At 35.3% G+C, this 23,137-nt stretch overlaps 1 protein-coding gene, 2 long non-coding RNA genes and 1 other non-coding gene across 5 annotated transcripts in view; 1 reads left to right on the forward strand and 3 right to left on the reverse strand.

Moving 5' to 3' along the window:
* Nucleotides 1-3,150: 3,150 nt before the first annotated feature.
* LOC141480093 (uncharacterized) lies at nt 3,151-5,481 on the reverse strand. Its single transcript, XR_012464157.1, has 3 exons — nt 4,016-5,481; nt 3,858-3,950; nt 3,151-3,565 (listed from the first exon to the last, which is right to left on the reverse strand). It is a non-coding gene; the product is annotated as an uncharacterized lncRNA (long non-coding RNA).
* On the forward strand, nt 5,476-14,151 carry LOC111512610 (uncharacterized). The gene is made up of 4 exons (XM_023168754.2): nt 5,476-5,654; nt 7,387-7,584; nt 7,713-7,829; nt 13,660-14,151. Exons 1-4 carry the CDS (start codon nt 5,600-5,602, stop codon nt 13,899-13,901), a joined length of 612 nt encoding a protein of 203 aa, XP_023024522.2. The 5' UTR covers nt 5,476-5,599; the 3' UTR covers nt 13,902-14,151.
* Nucleotides 9,273-9,345, reverse strand: TRNAM-CAU (transfer RNA methionine (anticodon CAU)). The gene has a single exon. It is a non-coding gene; the product is annotated as a tRNA-Met (tRNA).
* Nucleotides 14,152-17,300: 3,149 nt separating the features above from the next.
* Nucleotides 17,301-23,137, reverse strand: part of LOC141480094 (uncharacterized) — a 50,067-nt gene continuing 44,230 nt past the window's right edge. The window contains exon 3 of one of the 2 annotated variants that reach the window (XR_012464159.1): nt 17,301-17,877. This is a non-coding gene — a long non-coding RNA (uncharacterized lncRNA). Of the gene's footprint in view, nt 17,878-20,459; nt 22,009-23,137 lie in introns of those variants that run through there. The other variant, XR_012464160.1, reaches the window with a different exon arrangement.

Raw genomic sequence — 23,137 nt, forward strand, 5'->3', positions numbered from 1 at the left:
AGGACGTTAAAAGTACCAGTCTTGGAAACAATTTCAGACTTTCTGATTGGTGGCAATTTTTATGAGATTATTTGAATTCAGTGTTGCCACAAGATATTTTTTTATCGAGGTAGATTTCTGAAAAGGAGCGGGGTAGAACCAGGGTGTAACCACATTCACATGATGACACCAATCACAGTGACGCATCAACGTATGCGATGTTCTATGATAAAGTTGACGATCGTAATCAAAAATATGTAACATGTCATCGCATCCAAATTTGGGATCAATGTATTTTCAAACCGTTCCTCGAAAATATTAGCTTCCATGTTCTTATGATAGTCAATATTGCAGTCCTCAACTTTTTTCTACATAATTTCAAAGAATTCAGAGCCCATCCTTTAATTCCTCCGCAATACACAATGATTAGTCGCGATCTTTTGTTTGCAGGCATGTTAGAATCTGTTAAGCAATTCCACTATTCTTCTGCTTTCCATTACTGCTTGACGTTTACTTATTATTTTAAATCTAAATCCTAGTTTCTTAATCAGTTCTGAAAAGTTTTGTCACAGCAGCTCATGTTATGGCCGGAAGTATTCAATTTATTCCTTATGATTTCAGTTGTAGGGATCTTATTGATTTTGTAACAGTCGTATATTGTTTTTTCAATGATTTTATTAGATAAAGATTTAAAGGTTTTGGTAATCACATCGCGTCTTGCGTTCATAAGTTTTGTTTTTGACTATTTTACGTTTAGTTGAGAAAGGAGTTTCGGTCAAATCTGATGTTGCTTGTAATAGTTTGTTTCCCTTGAAACCAAACTTGAGATGTAGAATGTAGATTATTATAAACATTGAAACATACTCTCTGTGTTTCAATATTCAAATGCATCCGAATCTTATTCACTGGTATATCTTTTTCGCCTTGTTCATCATCGCTATTGGAATCACTACACTGGAAAAAGTCAGTTCCTGAACTGTACACGGCAGCGATAACCAAAGGCCGCATTCAATAATTTCTGTTCCTCACCGTAAGATGATTTCAAATTTGATTTTATGACTCTTCGGCCAATCACAACACTCTTAGTAAAAATCATCCAATATGAACCGCCAAGTCTACAGTCCACGTAAATTAGTTTGCTGCCGTTACATTTCTATTTGTTGGTTTTTTTACCTTTAAGACTGTCGACAACTTTAATAGTGCACAATAATGGTTACTTCAACTATACATATAACTACATGTACATCACAGACTGAGATTGCACATAATATGAACATTTATACATTTATGTTTGCTCGACATATTGATGTCTCGTCTACACCAGAGCGAATATCTTCAAGTTTGTAATTGTAGTTGATGCATCTACTTTGTGCGAGCACCTCAGTTTACGCCAACGTTGCCAATGGTACTCGGCTCGTGTAACGCGGTAGATACAAATTCAAAATATTTGTTCATTTTTTCAATTTTTGTTTCACATTCTATTGCTTTATATCTGAGCGGGGTAGATTTGCTTGAGGGGGCGAGAGGGTGAAATTAAGTTCAAGAGGGGTAGAACTACCCCGTACGGGGTAGCTGTATCAACAGTGTTTGCATTACATCCCCTAACAGAGTTAAGGTGGAAAATTGTTTGGGACAATTAAGTCGGTCGTGCGCGGACCATATAGGGTCGTTTGGGGGGGGGGGGGCTCTTAATCGGGTCAGTTGGCCCTTTTGGGGGGTTGCTGAGAAAGCTATTATAGGGACTGAGGTGCTAAGTGTTTCAAGACACTGGGTCGGGAGGGATTCCACTAATGAGAATTGTCGCGTTTTATTTGGCTAGCTGACTTGAGGTAAAAAGTCAGGAGCGTACGAACTCAGAAGTAGGTCGGTTGGACTTCCTACAAAGTTCTGAGTGAATTCTGGAGGTACTGAAATACGTGGTAGTTCAGGGCACCGGGATTGATCAATATTCGCAGTTCAGTTGAATTGAGGTAAAGGGAGACGTGCGCGGAGAATTGTCTAATTCAGTTGAATTTCCTACAAAATTTGGAAATTCTTGAAGAAGCTTAGAGTGAGTTGAAATATTGAGATATTTCAAGTCACCGTTTCGAGAAGTGATATTGGTATTTGGGAGTTTGTCGCGTTTATTTGGCTAGCTGAATTGTAGTAGAAGTCAGGAGCGTACGAACTCAGAAGTAGATCAGTCGGACTTCCTACATATAGTTCGTGAAATTATTGAAAGAATTCGCGATGTGATTGGGTTTTGATTATTATTCACGGTCTGATTCAATTAGTTGTTTTAGAGAATATTTTCGAGTTCCTGGTGAGAGTTTGGGACAGTTTTTGGGAAAAGAGTAGCTTTTGTTGAAGACTTTAGGAGATTCCATCTACATTAATTTGGTGAGCGTATTTGAAAACAATTTTGATATATATTGTATATGTTATTGCATGCGTATGTGTTTTATATTTTCGAATTGGCACCTATAGGGTATTGTTGAAAAGTTATCATATGATACGAATCGGGCTCCATTTTTTATTATTACGTTATTATTAGGTCATAGCATTTTCCTATGTTATACAGGGAGGAGCGATTAAGTGGGTCACTTAATAGTTTCTCAGAATTGTATTTCATGTTGTTTTTATAGCAGATCTAGTGTTTAGAAAATGTTTTTTATATTTATAACCCACATAGCAATAGATATTCCAGGTATATTTCATGAATATACATTTGAGGATATTGTATTATGGTATGAATATGCCATGGATATATATATATATATATATATATATATATCTTCTGGAGAATATTCCCTGGAAGTGCTCCTGGCGAACCTTTGATATATTTTAAGAATATTCCTTGGGAATATTCTTGGAATATCTTATAATATTCTTAGAATATCTAAGGTATATTCTATTAAGAATATTTCAGGAATAGAACCCGAGGAATATTCATAAAATATTCAGGATATTTTTAGTTTATTGTAGGAGTATACAATAGAGAAACACCATAGAATATTCTTTAAATATATTTTATGAATATTCTAGGAATATTTGGAATATTCCAAGAATGTGACGAGTAACCGCTATTAGGCATGTATATATTGCATTTTGATGTAAGATTCACACAAGTAATAAAACACATAATATTCATATACAAATATATTTTAAAAACACAATATACACTGAAATATTTGACGTTTCAACCAATATTAAAAATAAAAAATCTGATTCAAAATATTTATTCACTGAATAAAATATTTCTGAATACTGTAATATTACAAATATTAGAAATGTATTCAAATTAGGATGTTCCTACTCTCAAACAAATGTATACTAACTTAACAACTCTGTGAATTCATTAGCACTAATTAAAAAATAATAAATATATCATTTCATTGAAAAAGAAAAAGTGTATTACATCAACAAATAGGTTAGGTTAGGTTTCACACTTAAAAAAATAAACCCACAAATGAAGTATTTAAAATGAGTAGTATGATGGGTTCTTCAATGAATTTCACTTACTTAAAGTTATCCAAACTTTGATCACCAGAATAGTTTTTCTTATATTTGTCCAACAATACATCAGCCAGTGTTTCAATAGTAATACCTGGAACAAAATGTGCATTTATCACTATTTGAAAGTGGCACAATAAAACTGGAATAAAAATGAAATAGATATTTTTCGCATAGGTTACTCATGAACATTTACAACATTTTATGACTTGGAGAGCAACTTGCATTGTCTTGTTGAAAAGTACTCATTACGTTTTCAGTTCCTTGGCGCACCTGCCTGTACCAGGTACCACTCTGTTTCCTTTGGGGCAAATTGATACTATCTTGAAAACGAGTGATAAAAATTATGAAAACAAATGATACAAAAGAATGTGTCATTCACTTACTTTTCTCTATTGAAGATACACAACTGAAATCACTCTAGTTCAAACATGTACTTAGTCAAACCAACAAATCCCACACACCAACTCTCCTCGAACCTAAAATGAGGTATAGTAGGTTAATCACCATGACTTTACTATCGATAGTATTGCATTTTACTTACTTTTCTTGAAGACTGAATATATGCAACTCTCCTGTTTGAAGATCCAAAATCAAACTATTCGCTGTACTGCAAATTGGACAACCCCAAATTATAAATGGTACACTGAACGTGACAGAATTATACTTTGATAATAACACCAACACACCAAGCATTACACACGCGAACCTGCCACGTCAACCGTCATGTTGAATCAAATGTCGGATTTAACGCAAATGTACCACGCATTAAGGGACAGCCGCTTTCACAGAGCTTATTCGACTGTCGCGCGCTACACTTCAATTGAACAATGAGAAACGTTTACTCCAATTCTTCACTTACCCATTTCTCTTTTTCGCTTTGTAATTAAATAATTTCAAATACAAAAAGACAAATAGGATGAGCATTATCCAATTTATTGATGTAATTGGTTCATTTATTGGCCCATTCACATTTTTTTGTCGTTTCCAACAGTTGCTGTTGGAGCAATTCATCCAGAATCTTCGCGTTGACTTCAAAAACTGGTTAACACTATCAGGGTTATATATATTAGGTTATGCATTCGATTAAGATCTTCAAATATTTTTGTTTTTAATAATATTGAATTATTTGAATACGTTATTATAAGATAATTCAAAATTCCATTGTATAGAATATTCCAAAATATACCGTGGGGATATATTCCAAGAATATACCATATGGTATATTCGATCGACAATATTCTTAGAATATTCAAGGGAGAATAATCCATTAATAGACATTCTATGCACATTCTTTCGGGAATAATCCTGCCATGTTCATTCAAGCATATTCTATGAATATTCTAAAGGCATGTATATATTCCAAGAATATTCTATGAATATTTGGAATATATACGTTCGTTTTATGATATACAGGGAATATTCCATGAATATCTAGTGCTGTGTGGAAAATGAAGGCACTGCCAAATAAATTAGAAACTAACAAACAATTTTCTATTGAAGATACCCTCGTTTCAAAATTCTGAATAATGAATTGTCAAAATAAGCCTTGATAATATTGGTAAAAACCTTCGTCAGTAGCAAATATATCTACAATAATGGAAGAGATAAATCTTTCTAAAACATTATAAGTGTAGGTAATGTTGTTCTTACCAGAAAACTGTTTCAGAGATATTACATTTATCAACATTTTATATTTGACTCCATAAAAATGAGATCTATTAAATAATTCTTTTCAAATAAAGTCTTTATGCATGAAAAAATTGTTCGACTTAGTTATTTCTGGTTTTCGAAAACAAAATAAAAGCCGAGAAATTTCAGTCAAACTGAACAAACGAAATTATTCTACATACGAAGCAACACGATTTATCTATATTCCACCATAATAAATTTGGACTGGAATCTTCATACGTTTCTTTGAAATATCGACGATTAGATAGATAATAAAATAATCAGTGAGATATAACAAAGGTAAGTTGCCAAATCTGATAAGATAGGTAAGTCAATCATTCACTCGATTATTAGAACTCTCAGTACATAGTCTCCCTCTTTAATTTCATTGATTCGATAAGTGTTGGCTCACAATGATTGAGTATCAAAAATAAGTGCTGTGTACTAAGGAAAAAAAATGAAACCTGTCTATCTTTATATAGTTGTGGTCTGGTCAACCACAAGCGTTTTTGGTAAGCTTGTCATTTTCTAGATTGGTACATTCAGAATCAGAGTCCCCTATAGATAGATACATATATGATATATTTTCTGAGTTAGTTCGAGTAATTTATGAATTGGTTCATAATAGACAAAGAGAGACGGCGGGAATATAGAGAAAAAGAAAGAAATTATAGTTGTAGAAAAATGAATGTGAAGTAAATTTTGAATCAACAATGAATGTTTCAATTGAAATGATCATCATTATCATTGATTGAATAGGAACGTATTCCTTTGGCGGGGCGCTAGCCGGTTGGGTTGGCATGAGTGATTTGTTCCACTCATTTAATCAACCGCTAGGTGAAACTTTGGTTCGAGCTTGGAGGCCAGACGATTGATTGAGGGTCGTCATTCGTAGGGGGAGGGTGATAGATGGCCAATGGAATTCAAAAGGACATAAGTAGGCTAAAAAGAGAAAAATGAGATGCAGCTGAAGTAAATTTCAATAGCTCCAGAAACCGAGTGTGGGACATCACGAACCCGAATTCTCAGAGCGGAGAGGAATCTTCAATTCAGTTACTCACCAGTACACATCAATCTTCCAGGCTGACGTGTTCGCAATCTAGTAATGTGAGAGGGACATTGATTTGAGGCTCTATGAAATTATTGTATCAATATTTCTACAGACCGCAGCAGGCTACACTTGGGGCATCGATGAACCGAAAGTGACATCTACATTAGTCTGGAAATGTCCTGAAGAAGTGAGAAAATTGGCAAACGGGACCAAATTAACTCTATTTTGGGTGCCATGACATTCAGGTATCATAGGCAACGAAAAAATTGATGAGTGTGTCAGACACGGATCACCAACTCCAAATAAAGATATAATGTCAACAGAAACCAGCATATCAAAGCTGAAGAAACACGAACACTCAAAAACAAACAGAGTTGATTAAACCAACTTCCTAAATACTGAGTTGCAATTTCAATATTGAGTATCTTTGAATTGAAACTTCAAGCCCATATTATTCAATCAATGAACCAATAAAATTTATAGATTCAATGTTCACATATTCTCAAACTGAGGTAAAATCTCGAATAAATAATACTGTATACAAGATGGACCCATATATCTGCAGAGACTACAAAAATGAACCCTTCGAGATCCAACTGAACTGAAATTAAAAGAATTCGATAGATTAATGTGTATTCACCTGAATATATATAGTGTAGCAAAAAGCTTTAATAAATTTCTGATATTTTTGAATCAGTTCGAACAAATAACAGATCTTATTATATTGTCCGAAACCTACAGAATAGATGACCTCACTTTGATGAATATAACTGGATATAGAACAATCTGAATAACACACCAGTGTTAGTATATGTCAAAGAAACTCTAGATCGTGATTGTCTATCAAAAAATATTGGAGGAGTACTGGAAGGGGATCTAATGATCAAAAAACAAAACATGTCTGTCACTGCTATATACATGCCCCCCAGCATATGCCCCAAACAATTTAATGACCTTTCAAGGTGTATCAAATGCTATAGCTATATTACCTCAAATACTACACTGACTATTTCTTTAGGAATATTTGCTACCTCAAATCCATTTCTCACAAAACTGGACTAGACACAATAATATTCATTATTTTATTGGGTGTGGACATTTTGTCTATGAAAGTCAATAGCAGAATATTTGTGTTGGGATATAAATAGTGATTATGAAATCGAGGGCTTCAGACCGAATTCGTTGATTTGTAGGTCAAACTAATATGAGCAGCACCAACGTAACAAGTGACTATCCTGAGTTAAAAGAAGATTGGGAGTATTGTTTGGAGTTCACATGGTTTGGTCCAGATTACGACAATATCACCCACAGATATAATGGGACATGTGATGATTACTTGGAAGAGAAAAGGGCCAAAGATATACCTTGTACACCACCAATTGTAATTTCTTGTAAGTCTTTTTTTATTAGTTTCTATATCAATCTAACAAAATAATACACCTTTATGATATGTTGGTGATAAATCATAATAACCTTTCGTAAGTTGAAATTTATCTATACCTGATTATTATTTCTATAGATGATGGTTCGAAACCTAATATGGATTATCTCTGGGAGAATCACAAAACTAGCATTTTATGCAGAAGAACTACAAACCAGCGATGCGTGAAGTATACCTATTACTTCAATAATCGAGGTAAGGTTCATTAGATGGGATTAATTTCAGAACTGAGCTCTGTAGAAAATCTGTATACTTTGCTTTTTCCACACACCATTGTGATAAGAGTGTATGGGTGAAGTGAATCTTATAGATCATGATATATGATGATATAACCTGTTCTCAAACAGAGGTTCCTGTCGAATCTCTCAAATCAAAGTTGATGTAAAACCAAGCTGATGGGAAAGAAATCAGAAACCTTAATAATTAAATTTCATTATCATTTTTCAGGGAGACTATCCTAGGTATTAATAAATAATATCATGTTCGGCAAAATCCATTATCTCTATTCAATTATTCAAAACACAACTATAGAACACTATATTCCAACATCTCATTACAATTACATTGATTATTGCTAGATACTGTTGGCTAATGACCAGTCACTTGTACTGAACTATTTTCCGAACTAGACTAATATCCCTCGCCTTTTTATATCACAGTGGAACCCTCAGTATCAATTTTTTATCTGCTTCTGCTACGTCTTTTAAAAGATTGATACTCTTACACGATGATTTCTGATTTTTCAGAACATATTTGTTGAACGCCTCGCTGATCATGATCATTACATGATTTTTTGCACGTTCATGTGAGAAAAATGACAATTAATTTTAAGTTCTCATCTATGAGGGTTGTTCATCATATATGGGTTTCCAGTAATGAATACGAGTATAACCTCTTTTTGGACAGAATTGAGAATTCAGGGTGCTTAAAAAATCCACAAAGCCAACTGCATAGCTACAAAAGTTGCAGAAGGTTATATATCGCAAAAATCAGTTTTTGTAATTATCTCGTGGTTTTGTCGTCTATTAAAAATATTCTTGATGCGATAAAATGAAGATATTCTTATAGGAGAATCTTCGATTTGAGTGTTTCAGATCTTCAGATATTTTTGGTATGAATTTTTCGTACAGAACTCTGCGTATCTGCATTTTGAAGCATTTAAAATTGCTGGGATCTGTTGGTTGTGCAATGAATGTTTTCGGTTATTTATGGAAATGAAAGTGAAAGTTTGAATTTTTTCCGTTTGGTTAGGTTTTCACATAGTTTGACTACTATATCCCCACTTATCCCAAGCGGAGTTGGTATTTTATTGTGCCTTTTTCCGACATATACTTTGAAGTCATACACAATCTCACTGATTCCAGCCCTGGCGAAAGTGTTAATCACCATTTATGCGGCTTATTCTTGCTATACTGCTTTTTAATTTTATCCACTGAATTATATTCCTCTGATTCTTTTGTGTCAAAATTTTTATAAAGGGTCTCATTTTGAACAAATTGGCATATTTGGGATCATCTTTCTGCTTCATATAGAAATTGTCATTAATAATTATCATAGTTCTAAGTTCCTTGAATCGAGGCATGCCATCAGCAATAACGTAAATGCAAAAACTTTTGTATCAACAAAAATAAAAAAAGCTGCCCCGGGTGAGGATCGAACTCACGACCTTAAGATTATGAGACTTACGCGCTGCCTACTGCGCTACCGAGGCTTGATATATTTGTTATTCTAGCATGCATAAATGATTAAAAATAAAATACGATGAAACTGTATAATTCTGCCAAACAACACCGAATTACATAAAAATTTGGATTCATGTTTTTCTTAGTTCGAATTAACCCTGTACTAGAGGTTGCTTTCACGCTAAAGGGTAGATGACAACCTTTCTCGTGGAGGCGAAGAATGTTTCATAGATAATGGTGTATAGGTGACTATTTTGCAGGTCTGCAGGTCAGCAAATTGTTCTCAGTAGACATTGCTCTCGTCATCTTGTAGGACAGAAATTCTTGCAGGTCGGGTCTTCCAGACATGAATCTCGTCCAGACTGATCATTTTCGACAAAAAAATTCCAACCCCCACCCTTTGAGTATGGAAAAACTCCACATTCCTCATTAAATTGAAAATAAACCTTGCAGGTCGGCAGAAATTCTTGCAGGTCGAGTCTCCCAGACATGAATCTTGACCAGGTTGATCATTTTCGAGAAAAAATTATCCAACCCCCACCCACAAGTTTCACAATGCTTAAAAAATTGGAAATACATTTTGTAGGTCGGCGGAAATTCTTGCAGGTCGGATCTCCCAGATACGAATCTCGACCAGCCCCCACCCTTTGAGTATGGAAAAATCCAGTCGAGATCCATAACTGGCAGACCCGATCTGCAAAAATTCCTGCCGACCTGCAAGGTTTATTTTCAATTTAATGAGGAATGTGGAATTTTTCCATACTTAAAGGGTGGGGGTTGGAATTTTTTTCTTCGAAAATGATTAACCTGGTCGATATTCATGTCTGTCAGAACCGACCTGCAAGAATTTCTGCCGACCTGCAAGGTTTATTTTCAATATAAAGAGGAATATGAATTTTTTCCATACTCAAAGGATGGGGATTGGTTTTTTTTTCGAACATGATCAACCTGGTCGAGATTCATGTCTGGGGGACCCGACCTGCAAGAATTTCTGCTGACCTGCAAGGTTTATCTTCAGTTTAAATGAGGAATGTGGAATTTTTCCATACTCAAAGGGTGGGGGTTGGAATTTTTTTTGTCGAAAATGATCAATCTGGTCGAGATTCATGTCTGGGAGACCCGACCTGCAAGAATATTCGCCGACTTGCAAAATGTATTTCCAAGTTTTTTAAGAATTGGGAAATTATAAAGTGGGGGTTGGAATTTTTTTCTATCGGAAATGAAAAATCCAGTCGAGATGCAGACCTGCCCTGCAAAAATTTCTGCTGACCTGCAAGGTTTATTTTCAGTTTGAATGAGGAATGTGGAATTTTTCCATACTCAAAGGGTGGAGGTTGGAATTCTTTTTGTCGAACATAATCAATCTGGTGGAGATTCATGTCTGGGAGACCCGACCTGCAAGAATATCCGCCGACTTGCAAAATGTATTTCCAATTCTTTAAGAATTGTGAAATTATTAAGTGGAGGTTGGAATTTTTTTCTGTCGAAAATGAAAAATCCAGTCGAGATCCATAACTGGTAGACCCGATCTGCAAAAATTCCTGTCGACCTGCAAGGTTTATTTTCAGTTTAATGAGGAATGTGGAATTTTTCCATACTCAAAGGGTGGAGGTTGGAATTTTTTTTGTCGAAAATGATCAACCTGGTCGAGATTCATGTCTGGAGGACCCGACCTGCAAGAATATCCGCCGACTTGCAAAATGTATTTCCAATTCTTTAAGAATTGTGAAATTATTAAGTGGAGGTTGGAATTTTTTTCTGTCGAAAATGAAAAATCCAGTCGAGATCCATAACTGGTAGACCCGATCTGCAAAAATTCCTGTCGACCTGCAAGGTTTATTTTCAGTTTAATGAGGAATGTGGAATTTTTCCATACTCAAAGGGTGGAGGTTGGAATTTTTTTTGTCGAAAATGATCAACCTGGTCGAGATTCATGTCTGGAGGACCTGACATGCAAGAATTTTCGCCGACCTGCAAAACGTATTTCCAATTTTTATAAGAATTCTGAAACTTTGGGTTGGAAAATTTTTCTGTCGAAAATGATTAACCTGGTCGAGATTCATATCTGACAGACCCGACCTGCAAGAATTTCTGTCCTCCTACAAGATTACGAGAGCAGTGTCTACTGAGAACAATTTGCTGACCTGCAGACCTGCAAAATAGTTATACCCCAGAAAATGAAGTCAGGAATGTCGAGCAAAACATTGTGGCCAAATTCATAGCTAGTTTCTTGCAATTTTAATATCTTTTTGGGACATGTTTGGCCAAAAATTCTTCAGTGGATACCGTTTTATATATTTGCTCCAGGTAACTTCAAACCCGTATTTTCCAAACAAGAAGAAGAGGAGCTTGTTAGGTATATAAGAGATATGGAGAACCAGTTATTGGAATTGACAACTGTCGTCTTACGAAAACTAGTCTATCAGCTCGCGGAAAAAATGCTCACTCACAATTTTAACCATGTTATAGAGATTGCTGACGTAGATCTGTTAAAGGCTTAACAAAATGGCCGTGAAAAAATTTTATTCTTTGCTTGGGAAAGTTTATGACGAATATAATTTAACGCCAGATAGAATATATAACAAAGAGCAAAACCATTGGTGGAAAAGTAAAGAAGCAAGTATGCTCCCTTTTTTCTGTAGAACGAGAACAGACGATTACCGTCGGGATATGTTTCAATGCAGCTGGAACTTATATATGCCTCCTATGATGATATTTCTTCGACAGAGAATGGAGCAGAAGTTATTGGATCGAGCTCCTCCAGGGACGACGGCAGAATGCAACGCTCGAGGCTGGATGACAAGTAAAACCTTCAAGAGCTGGTTCCAACGGTTCGTCAAATTTAATGGGGCCTCAATAACTAACCCGGAGTTATTGAAGCACGTAAGAATGGTGTTGTTATGCTTTGCTTTCCGCCCATTGCACCCACAGGTGCCAACCCTTGGAAGTTAGCTTCATGAAATATTATTATCATGCTTGTTCTAACTGGTTAAGGTTGCACCCAGGGCGAATAATAACAACTTTTCTAATAAGCAAAATTTTAGCAAATGCTTATATTCAAGCTGCAATAATGTGCACGGCAATTAATGCATTCGAATAATGTGGGATATGGCCATTTAACTTCACAGATTCAGATTATTTAGCTCAATCAACAACAGACATACCGTTTACAACTTCTTCAATTTCTGAAATTCAGCAACCACTATCGCCCCCCTTGAAGAGGTGTACCACTCGAATCTATTTTACCTGCAATATCGACACATTCACATCAGAAAACTCCTATCTCAGAGCCTCAGCCTGGACCATCTATATACAAGACGAAAATAGCGTTTCCCGGTCTCCAATTCGAAGAGTATGACGTAATTTAACAACTTCATCTGAAAACGCTTCTCCCTCTGATGGAAAAAATGTCGAGGAGTATGTCTTAGGCATCTATTGTGTTGAGTCTGACCACACTTCGGAGCGTTGCCAGCTATGTGGACAGTGGGCCTATACAACCTGTGCAGGAGTTGTCGCAGATTTAGAAGAAATCCACATCTGCTTATTCTGTGATAAATACAATAGTGTACCCCGTACTGCCCCTTACTGGATTTCCCATACTGCCTCTATCCCGGGGCACGATAGAGTTCTTATGAAGATTTTGTGAAAATATTATTTGATTTCTTACTTCACCAAAATCGGTGCCAAATGATAAATTAATAGATAACCAAAGAGTTGTCATTAGTTTTCATTAAAAAATATTTTATGTTTATCTACTATCTACTGAAGAAAAAATCAAGCGATTTATATCGATGATATTCTTTTGATGATGAATGATCAACATATGAAAGATGAGATCAAAAGATGCACTTTTGATGCATATTTAACTGGGAGCCTGAATTCAACGAAAGAATGGAAAAAGTATATGCCCACTGGAACACCAACACATGCTGAAATATAGACAATGTGAACCTAAAACTTCACTTCACCTCCTGTGAGGTGAAGTGAAGTTTTACAACTATATTATTGAAGTGTTGCTCTCAAGTCATCTTATCATCATATATTTACATTATATACATATTTTTTTTATTTTACCCCATACCTACTGTTTTAGTGATGGTTTTACATCCAATTTTACTAAAATGCTATTATTGTCACTTCATGTGCAATTACTCAAGTCTTTCATAAACGACATCAATGATTTCACTATTCATTTTTGAATCTTGAGTTGTTGGAGTTGTACAAATAGCATGAACAATAAAGGAGTCAAAATTGATCCCCGAGGCACATTAACTCTGTGCACACAAACTGTAAAGGTTTATTTTGCAATTCTAACTGCTACTGATTGTTTTGTTTCTTTTCAGTGAATAATATAACTTACATGTGTGCGAAAGTACATTATAGCTCTGGATCTGTAGCAACTGGCGATTTCTGCTACGAGCAAGAATTACCCGAAGGATACAAGACCGAAATATGCGTTTGCAAATCTGGAAAGGGTACAAGATACAGACCATGCAACTCAGCTTCTTCTACAGCTATCAGTTTATTTGTGGTTCTTCCATTCGTGGTTTATCAGATTTACGCGTTAATAAAAAAGTGTTTGTGATTTATTGAAATAGATTGTATTGTCTTCGTTTAGGATTTCTGCTTTTACTTCTGACGTTCTCGTGAAATTGAATAGTTTATACTTGTAGTCACAACTCTTTTATCCAATCTGCAATAAGTATAAGGAAAGTCACTATTTACTAATTCATTTGAATGGATTGAAAGTATGCATGGTTAAATTTGTTGAAATCATGCAAATATCATATTTAAAAATATAAACTAAGTTACTGATATACTGAATCTAACATCAATTCTGTGTTTTGACTACCAACATGACCTCATCGATATTACTAGAGTTTTATCCCAAGATTAATTTAATTTTCCTCTTGAAGATGGTGACTTGATGATTGAAACACGTACCGAGGTGTTAAAAATAACGTTTTGGTCTTGGATAAAACTCCAGTAATATTCATTACTACACCAAACATTCCAAATAGTGCATCACATTGACATCATCAGGACAAATAAAATCTCATACAAAAACTTCTCTCATTTTGGGCTTTTTATGGCCTCATTTATGGCCGTACATACTCCATACTCCGTATTAATATTGACATATTTTTGTGTTGAGATTATTGTTAGGAATAGGAACACACTGACAATTCATAAAGGAGATATTACCTAACACGAATTAATTTTCATAAATTTTTTATATACGTATATAAGGTCACAATCTCCGCAATTTTCATGTATTTACAACTATATAAACCTGGTACTAAGGAATAGTGATTAATCGAGTGATAACATTTCCATACCTCATCATCCAGGTCATTTGAAAATTGACTGTTCTTTTTTCTCACCACAGACTGTAAATTATTTTCAAGATAACCTCACATAATTATCATTACATACATATATTACAATATAAAAGGAGTTTCTTTCTCTTTCAGTTGGTCATCACAAACTACTTAACGACTTTTGGTGATTATTGCCGTTTGCTATCAAAAATTGCTAATGTTGACAATTATTTTAAAAAACAATAAATCTTCGGGATGATACCTCACAAGATGTATTTCTCTGTATAGTTTTTTCACTTATATTCGACTAGCCAGCCTTTTCTTCTTCGCATGGGTAGAACATATATGCCTGCATTTCTTCTGTATAGTTTCATATCAGCTTGTCCATGAAGAGGGTTCCGAAACATTCTGGAATGTTGTAGAATGTTCGAAAACAGTATGGAACATTCAGAAAAACCCCCGAAATTCTACATCATTGTGGAACAATCAAGGGATGATAATTCGGAAAAAGAATTACTTTTATACCCGAAGAACGTGTTTTTGAAGACATAAGGGCTGGAAGTTTCGCCCTACTGAAAGTTCGAGTGTTCGATAGCATTCTCCAACATCCCACAACCATCCAAAATATTCCGGAATAGTCTGAAATGTAGTGAAATATTCGAGAATAATCCGAAACGTTTGTGAACATACCAGTACATTAAGGGAATTATATGTATCTCGTATTATGGTAGCTCTCCAACCCTTCTACGAAAAAGCTTCCAGTTTTTATTCGAATGGCATGCATTCCAAAATACAAGGGTAGACTTGTGCCTTCTATGATTTTCCAAAACAATTCAGGAAAATAACAGTCTATAACATTCGGAAATGTCCCGCAACATACCAGATTATTTTTGTGGAACATAACAGAATAGTCTCGAATGGTCTGGAATATTCTGGAACACTGTGAACCATCCGAACCCTTTTTTGTAAGGGTAAACCTTCCCAATGTTAGGGGATGTAACTTCGAGATTATTCTGTTAATCCGACTACCGTCCAATCTCATATCAACTCCCTGAGCGAAACCGCATATCTCAATCAGTAATTAACAATAATGATCTTCGATAAAATTCATCCAAAAAGAAAAGAAGCACGTCAACAACAATCAACTTTAATTTTGAAATAGATTAGTACCTATTTACCTTGAATTTATTTTCTAGCACGATAGATTAAATTTTGCCATTACTAATTGCCATTGTTTTGCTGAACCTCGATGCCTAATCAGTAGGTAGTACCATCTCCCCGACTTCTTACCAATAGCATCTCCATATATTAACCAATTCACACAAAACATCATTGAAATATGCACACAAAATTTCCTCTTGAATCACTCCATGAATTGGAGGAAATCGTAAGAAAACCCGTTCGGTAGTTATGAGTTTTTCGCTTTTAGACAGACAGACAGTCACGACAAGGAATTTAAATTCATATGTTTCATCACAGATGCGGCATCTATGACGAATAATATTTGAAAAAAAAACATTTTTGATTCTTCATTGTCATCAACACATTTGTTTCGGGTTTAGATAACGAAACTTGCAACTGGACAGACTAAGGTGTCGTTCCTCAGAGTAACAAAAGACAATAGAAAGAGAGGCCTTTGGCATCCTTACATTGAAGGCAGCATGACTTTGTTTTTTTACGGGAAGTAATTTGGACCATAAAACAGTGGCTTTATAATGAAGCGCGTGATTTAATGGGGTAAAATTAAATTATTTCAAATGAACTAGTTCATAACAATGATAACTGTTAATTTCAAAAGTAATGAACTTTGCTTTATAAAATCAGATGAATAAATTTGTGATTTATTCTCAGATTTGATAAACAAGCGGTACGGTTTGTGAGGTCCGATATAAAGAACTATTTGAACAGAATACATTTTCATCTGAAATGATTTATTTTATAAATATATAATATCCCTCGGATTATCAACTAAACCAACCGCCACAGTTTTATGGTCCAACTCACTTCAAATGTAAACAAACTCTCCATAACCTATCATTATCCGCCCTCCCCCAAGCCAATAAGTTGTACAGAAAAGGATAGTTACCCGTTTCAAATACATGTATTGTATTGGTATAGGTATGACAACTCTATGTCTTTACTGTGAGTGTGGTTCTCCCTGGAGGGATATAGGCGATGCAACATGAGAAATCTTTTATCGCCCGATGTAACTTTTATTCTCGTAACACTCCAATGCACACTGAAGCGATATGATTGCCTATATAGGGTAAGCAAGGGAGCAGTTGTTTTCATCAGTTGTCATGAGCTCCTAAGAGGAGGACGTTGTTTTTGCAACGGTACTTGCAAAAGAGGAAACGGGAATCTAGAAAATATTGGGTAATCCCATATAATGTTCACAATATAAACACAGTTCGGCTGCAGTTTCTCGTGTGATCTCTCAAGATGAACAGAAATTTACGAGCTCAAATTGTTACCATGTTTTATCGAGATTAGTGTCAAGGGGACTGGAGAAGCAAAATACAAACTTCAGACTTGCTGTTCCACCGGCTGAGAGACTACTAATCACACTAAGGTAAGTTCATATTACTAGATATAAATAAATTTCCTGAATTAAGTAAACGGTTGTTAAATGAGAAGGTATGTAGTTTTATTCCTTTTGAAAATACAGAAACAAATTTTTATTGATACCCCAATACAAGCAAAATATCTGTTCATGCAGAGCAGGAGGTCCCGTGAGTCCCGTGATGGAAACGTGGGATAACTTCTTGATGCTGAAGCCTATGAGCACGGAGTGCTTGAGGTTTCTGTCTCAGCTAGATCCAGTTCTTCGTTGAGAAGTGTAGCAAATTTAATTTTCAGCCCTCTTTTACGTCTGTCGACAAGTTTCTTAAAATCCGGAAGTAATGAGCGAAAGAAGAGCCAGTCACCACAGCTTAAGCTGTGCAGTCACTGTCTTCTTTTTCCTGTTCGCAGGGTGTCTGTGCTTTGTTTTTTTTATGTCAAGCCACTAGATGAACGCTCCGTGGTATCTAGTGTTCCTTCATCACCTTGTGTGCTAGTTTCTTCTTCTGGTGGTACGTTACCAGATGTTGAAGCTCCCTTCATGTAAGGACGGAGAAAATCAAGGTGGGTTGCAAGTAGTAGGGTTTTTTGATTTTTCTCCAGACCCAGATTTTGGTGGCTTGAGCGACCTCCCATAAGCGGTACGAAAATTTTTCCACCTGTCCCGGCAATTTTGTTCTGGAAATTAAACGAAAGTAATATTATCAGATCAATCAATGAAGATAGCTTAGCAGATTTTTCAATACTAGGGGGACTAAATAAATAAATCATTTATTTATGTATTTTATTCGTATTTATTTACTTATAGTTAATAAGTGAGTTTTTCTAATGAAGTTGAAAGTTATTTGTGAGTAGAATCAATTTACATTTTTTTAGGATTTCAGGTACCTAGCTACGGGAAGCAGATTCGTTTACCTGGCATTGCAGTTCTACAGAGGCATATCTACAGTGGGTGAAATCATACGCTCCACATGTGAAGCAGATTGGAAAATTTTGCAATCTACACTCCGCGCTACTTCGAACTGTGGAATCTGCACAATTGTATTGGCTCCATCGATGGAAAACATCCGCAACAAAAATACAGAATCGAGAAATATGAATTAATTTTTTTTTCTGCTGTACCAATGGCTATGGCAGGTGCAGATAGTTTGTTTACTTTCACTGACGTTGAAAAGCAGATAGCCTGAATGTTCCAAACCCTACTAGTCTCCCTGGAAATACTTATCAAGATTCTTTTCCTTACTATTGTATAGGTGATGAAGCCTTCTCTTTATTACCTACCTACTTAAGCCTTTTCCGAAGAGAGTGTTAAATGATGTAAAAAGAATTTTCAACTTTCGTCTCTCCAGAGGCCGAAAAAGTGTTGAATGTGCTTTTGATATGCTGGCTTTTCGCGTGTTCGAGGTACCAATGGCTTGTGACGAAAAGTGTGTTATTGCAGTGGTGAAGGCAGCATGTGGGCTCCATAATTTCATTCGCCTTCGGAAGGGAAGATATCAATAACCTTCAAATTTCGCTCCCTCTCTCGCTGTGCCAGCAATGCCTGACGGCAGTACTCTATAGGGATTAACAACGCAGGCCCAAGCTGTTCGACTATGTCATAGACTTGGTGATTACTTTCTAAATCCAAAAGAAGCGATTCCTATAGAATGGAAATATGTAGGCTTGCCATAAAAACCAAAAAAAAAACTCATTTTTACGTTTTTATTCTACTTTCTTTTTTAAGCCAATACCTTCATTAAATGTTCTGCATAGGTCCATATCTATCAAACGATACCCCACTTGACACCTTGAAAAATATTTATTTTTAGCGCATCATGGAGTGTTTCGGTCCAGAACAATTTTCCAGTATATGGCCCGCGGAGATGGAAAAGTGGTGAACATTTCAGATTTCCATCATTAAAGGTTTGGGAGTTAAAGGTGTCCACAGACAAACTCCCTTCAGCCATAGGTTTTCGAAATCTACGAATATCTTTAATTATTGTAGCTTTTTCTTACCTGTTTCTTTCAGCTTTCTAGCTATTTTTTTCCACGCGACACCTGTCAAATCAGTCCTGCAATAACTGTTCAATGTATAATTCCATAAGCACGGGTTCTGCTCCACCAATTTCACGAAGGAAATCGAGGATTGCACGTCTTCTTGCATCAATACTGCTCCCTTCTTTCGCTCGAGCGACCCGTCAGCTGTGTCCCTCTCACCGACCCCCCATGCCCCCTCCCGGGTTGAGTGCCCTGAAGTAGAAGCTTCCCTCCCCCCAGCTAGTTAGCGAGGAGAACCACCCCCGCTCTCCGAGCGGTCCTCAACTTACTGATGGGCACTTCAGCAAGATTGACATATGACCTCTTTTGGTCGAAAGTCAGCCTTTAGGTGCTATTCTTTCGCGATAGGTAAAATGTTTTGTCATGACTATTCCTAACTGAATTTTTGCATGGGGGCCCCCAAAAACTGACCGGCGGCTATTGTTATTAGCGTCGAGCATTCTTCAGTGAATCTAAGGATAATTGAATCGCGGTCGAGTTGTTCTGCGGTGAACTTGCTGAAAGAAAGTCTGATTAGTATGCTTACCGGAGTCGCCTGACGGCGACTCGTGGGGGTGGTCGTAGATTCTGTTTCGTCGGCCTTGGGTGTTTGTCCCTTTTACGGAACCTGGGGTCATCCATGTTCAACGCATCCTGTAAATTGCGTAGCGCTGGGTTGTTGTGCGATCTGATTCTATCGAAATTAACGCAGACACGATTTTAGAGCAGAAAATAGGATCGAATTTCAGTAGCTCATTTTCATCTAGTAGTCCTGATATTTCTACTAACATTCCTTCAACTTCAAATACAAATATTCCAGAAATAACAGAGGACTCTTTAGAATATATTGCTGAATACTTTGCGATTATACTTATAAAATAAAAGCAGATCATAATTATAATATACGTTCTTGGGTCCGGCGACTTTCATTGGGAGGTCTTATTAAAAATTAAATTGGTTAGAAAAAATTAAAAAGTGAAACAAGCTTTTCGAAAAACATCATTTTAATGGATTTAAAAGAGGGCCAGGAGTTGTAAAAACTCTTTCAAAAAGAATTGCAAATATTATTTTTGAATTTTGCAAACTGATAACAACTATCAGAATGAAATATAATAACTTGAAGGCCAACGAAAATAGGTCACGTGATAGAAAAAATTTAAACAATTGTGATTTGTGTGTGATTTAAACATTGGTCCTTTGAATTTATTTTTCTAAATTCATGCAAAAAAAATTATATCAAATATATTTAGTGTTGGATAAAGTAGTTCCTTTTTGCTCTAATGTAGTATTATAATATATTAAATTGTAGATTTATCAATTTCATCATTGATGGAACAAGGTTTAAGTTAAATTATTCTATATAAATTTCTCATTTTCTTAATAAAAAATAAAAACCATATTATGTATTTTCTGTCAGATGAATAAAAAAAGTTGTTACACCTATGAACAATTTATTACTTATATATTTTTGATTATTCAGCGTTTATTATGAAAGATGAAAAAAAAGTAATGAAAAAATATTTTTGATAATACTATTATCTAAAATAAAGTTCATTACAAAATTTTTGGGAGAGTTACAGTTTTCACGAAAATAATAAAAAACTGATGAAACCTCTTACTTTTTAAAAGGACAAAATAGCTCGCCCTATCATCCGCAAAAGAAAAATTTTTACTTAGTATTAATCCATTTATATTAAGTATTTAATCCTATATTGTAGCATGACACCGTTTGCCCTATTCTACGAGACGCCTATGACTCCCCCCGGTTGCCAACAGGAAGCTTGGAACGAATATTTCTGACAGCGAGTATGATTGCTGTCTCTGTTCTGGAGAGTGCCGTCATTATTAGTAGACAGTAACCCCATAACTAGTGTAGAGGATAGCGAGTCTTGTTATATACTAACTTTGATTCAATAAATTGTGTATTTTCGGTAACCTAGTGTTTTACCCACGAAACCCTTAAGGCAATAATAATAGCCTTATAATATAAAAATAATATTCTAATAAGGGATTTACATGAAATTTGTTTATTTTAATTTAAAAGTGCAGTACCGAATCAATCCAGAGTCACCACTGTTACGTCACGAGATCACGTGACGTGTCTAACAAAATCGCAAAAGTATGTCCATAAGCGTTGGACAAACACTGCAAGAAATTTGAATTTATGATTAACAATGTTTGTAGTTATACTACATGGCATCTATGAGACGATAGTAGAATTACGATTCCGTTTCATATTGTGTATTTTTACAAACACCTGCATTACCTGGGAATAAAAGTTTGAAATAAACATATCCAATATTCCATTTTTCAACACATATTTGTTATGGTTTTAGATAAGCAAACTTGTGACTAGCCAGCCTATTACGTTCAGACAGACAGACAGACTAGGCCAGGAACTTCAATGTATGTGTAGTCATTGTCTATACTGCATGTGACATCTATGAGGTGATACTTGAACTACACTTCAGTTCCATTCAGTTCATTTTTACAAATACCTGAAAATTAGTGCCGCAATAAAAACAATTGGATATGAATATTTTTATTATTAAATTTTTCAACACATTTTTGTTTTGGGTTTAGCTTCAGATAATTGGACAATCCGTTCACACAGACAAGGAATTTTAATCTATGTTATACTGCATGACATCTATGAAGCAATAGGTGAATTATGCTTCTGTTCCATGTGGTATATTTTTACAAATATCTGCAAAATATTGTGAGGCGTGACATCTATGAGGCAATAGGTGAATTATGCTTCTGTTCCACGTGTTGTATTTTTACAAATACCTGCAAAATATTATGAGGCATAAAAACTATTCCATCAAATTATAGATGCCGAAATGAATGTAATTTAAATTAACATTCTCTTAACATTTCTTTTTTCTCAACAAATATTTGTTTTGGGATCAGATAACCAAACCTGCGACTAGACAGGCTAGTAGACTTTGATATTGATATTGGTATTTGGTGTTAATAACATATTTTTGTTATGACAATTTATTTATCTTGTCCTTGTGTCTGAGTTTGTCCAGATATATATTTCTGAATATAAGTCCGAATGATTACCATACCTACATAATCAGAAAATAAAAATAAATAAATAACAAACACGCATAAAAATGAGACAGTTACTCAGAATAATAGTTCAGGAAATGTCTAGCAAAAATTAAATGGAACTATAATTCCCCTATAGATCGCAAGTCCAACTTTTGGGGGTCATTTGATACCGTTTAGAAATGTATGATTTGAATAATCTTGAAGTGGAAAATGAGTTTCAGCCTTATTGCGTCAGTTGAAGAATGTATTTTAAAATGTTGAAAGTAAAAAAAATAATCCAAGTTAAAGGGAATGGTGTAATTTGTTGAAAGTTCTTGTGGGGCTTTTATGAATTTGGATATTAATGAACCAGGAAAATGTGATACATTTTCGGAAAAGTGACGTATAAATGCAGAGATGATGAATTCCTGAAAAATTAGTTTTTTTATAAATGGTCATCAGGTAGGATCAACCGTTCAAGCGTATACATTTATTCCATGAATCCACCGATTCATACGGCATGACAAAATGAATGTTTCTTATAAAAAAAACAATTTCATAAAAGTGTTACAGGCATTTATCACCTTCGCACCTTCCCGAAAGCAGTATCATAGCTTGAATTGTCACTTTTTCAAGATTATTTCGTGTTTTTATTTATTGATTTGGCCGTTTCTTGATGAAGATCCATAGTGATTTCATAAACTACACCTCACGATTCGATCTCCACAAATCTACTCAAACTGACAGTTTGAGTAGAGCCCTGATGATGACAGCAGTCGAAAGCGCCCGCATATATATATATATATATATATATACACTAGTATATACACTATATATATACATTAGTGTGTTCAAGCAGAGCGAACAGGTTAGAACTTGT

This window comes from Leptinotarsa decemlineata, unplaced genomic scaffold, assembly GCF_025532065.1.
Source record: "Leptinotarsa decemlineata unplaced genomic scaffold, Ldec_3_MD MMD2_P_RNA_scaffold_6, whole genome shotgun sequence".
NCBI classification, from domain to species: Eukaryota; Metazoa; Arthropoda; class Insecta; order Coleoptera; family Chrysomelidae; genus Leptinotarsa; species Leptinotarsa decemlineata.

Excerpts from the sequence above, each read along its gene's own strand:
- LOC111512610 (XM_023168754.2), top strand. The coding sequence starts at position 5,600 with ATGAAACCTGTCTATCTTTATATAGTTGTGGTCTGGTCAACCACAAGC. Across the intron at positions 5,655-7,386 it reads GTCAACCACAAGCGTTTTTG|GTCAAACTAATATGAGCAGC; the intron begins GTAAGCTTGTCA and ends GTTGATTTGTAG. Across the intron at positions 7,585-7,712 it reads ACCACCAATTGTAATTTCTT|ATGATGGTTCGAAACCTAAT; the intron begins GTAAGTCTTTTT and ends TTATTTCTATAG.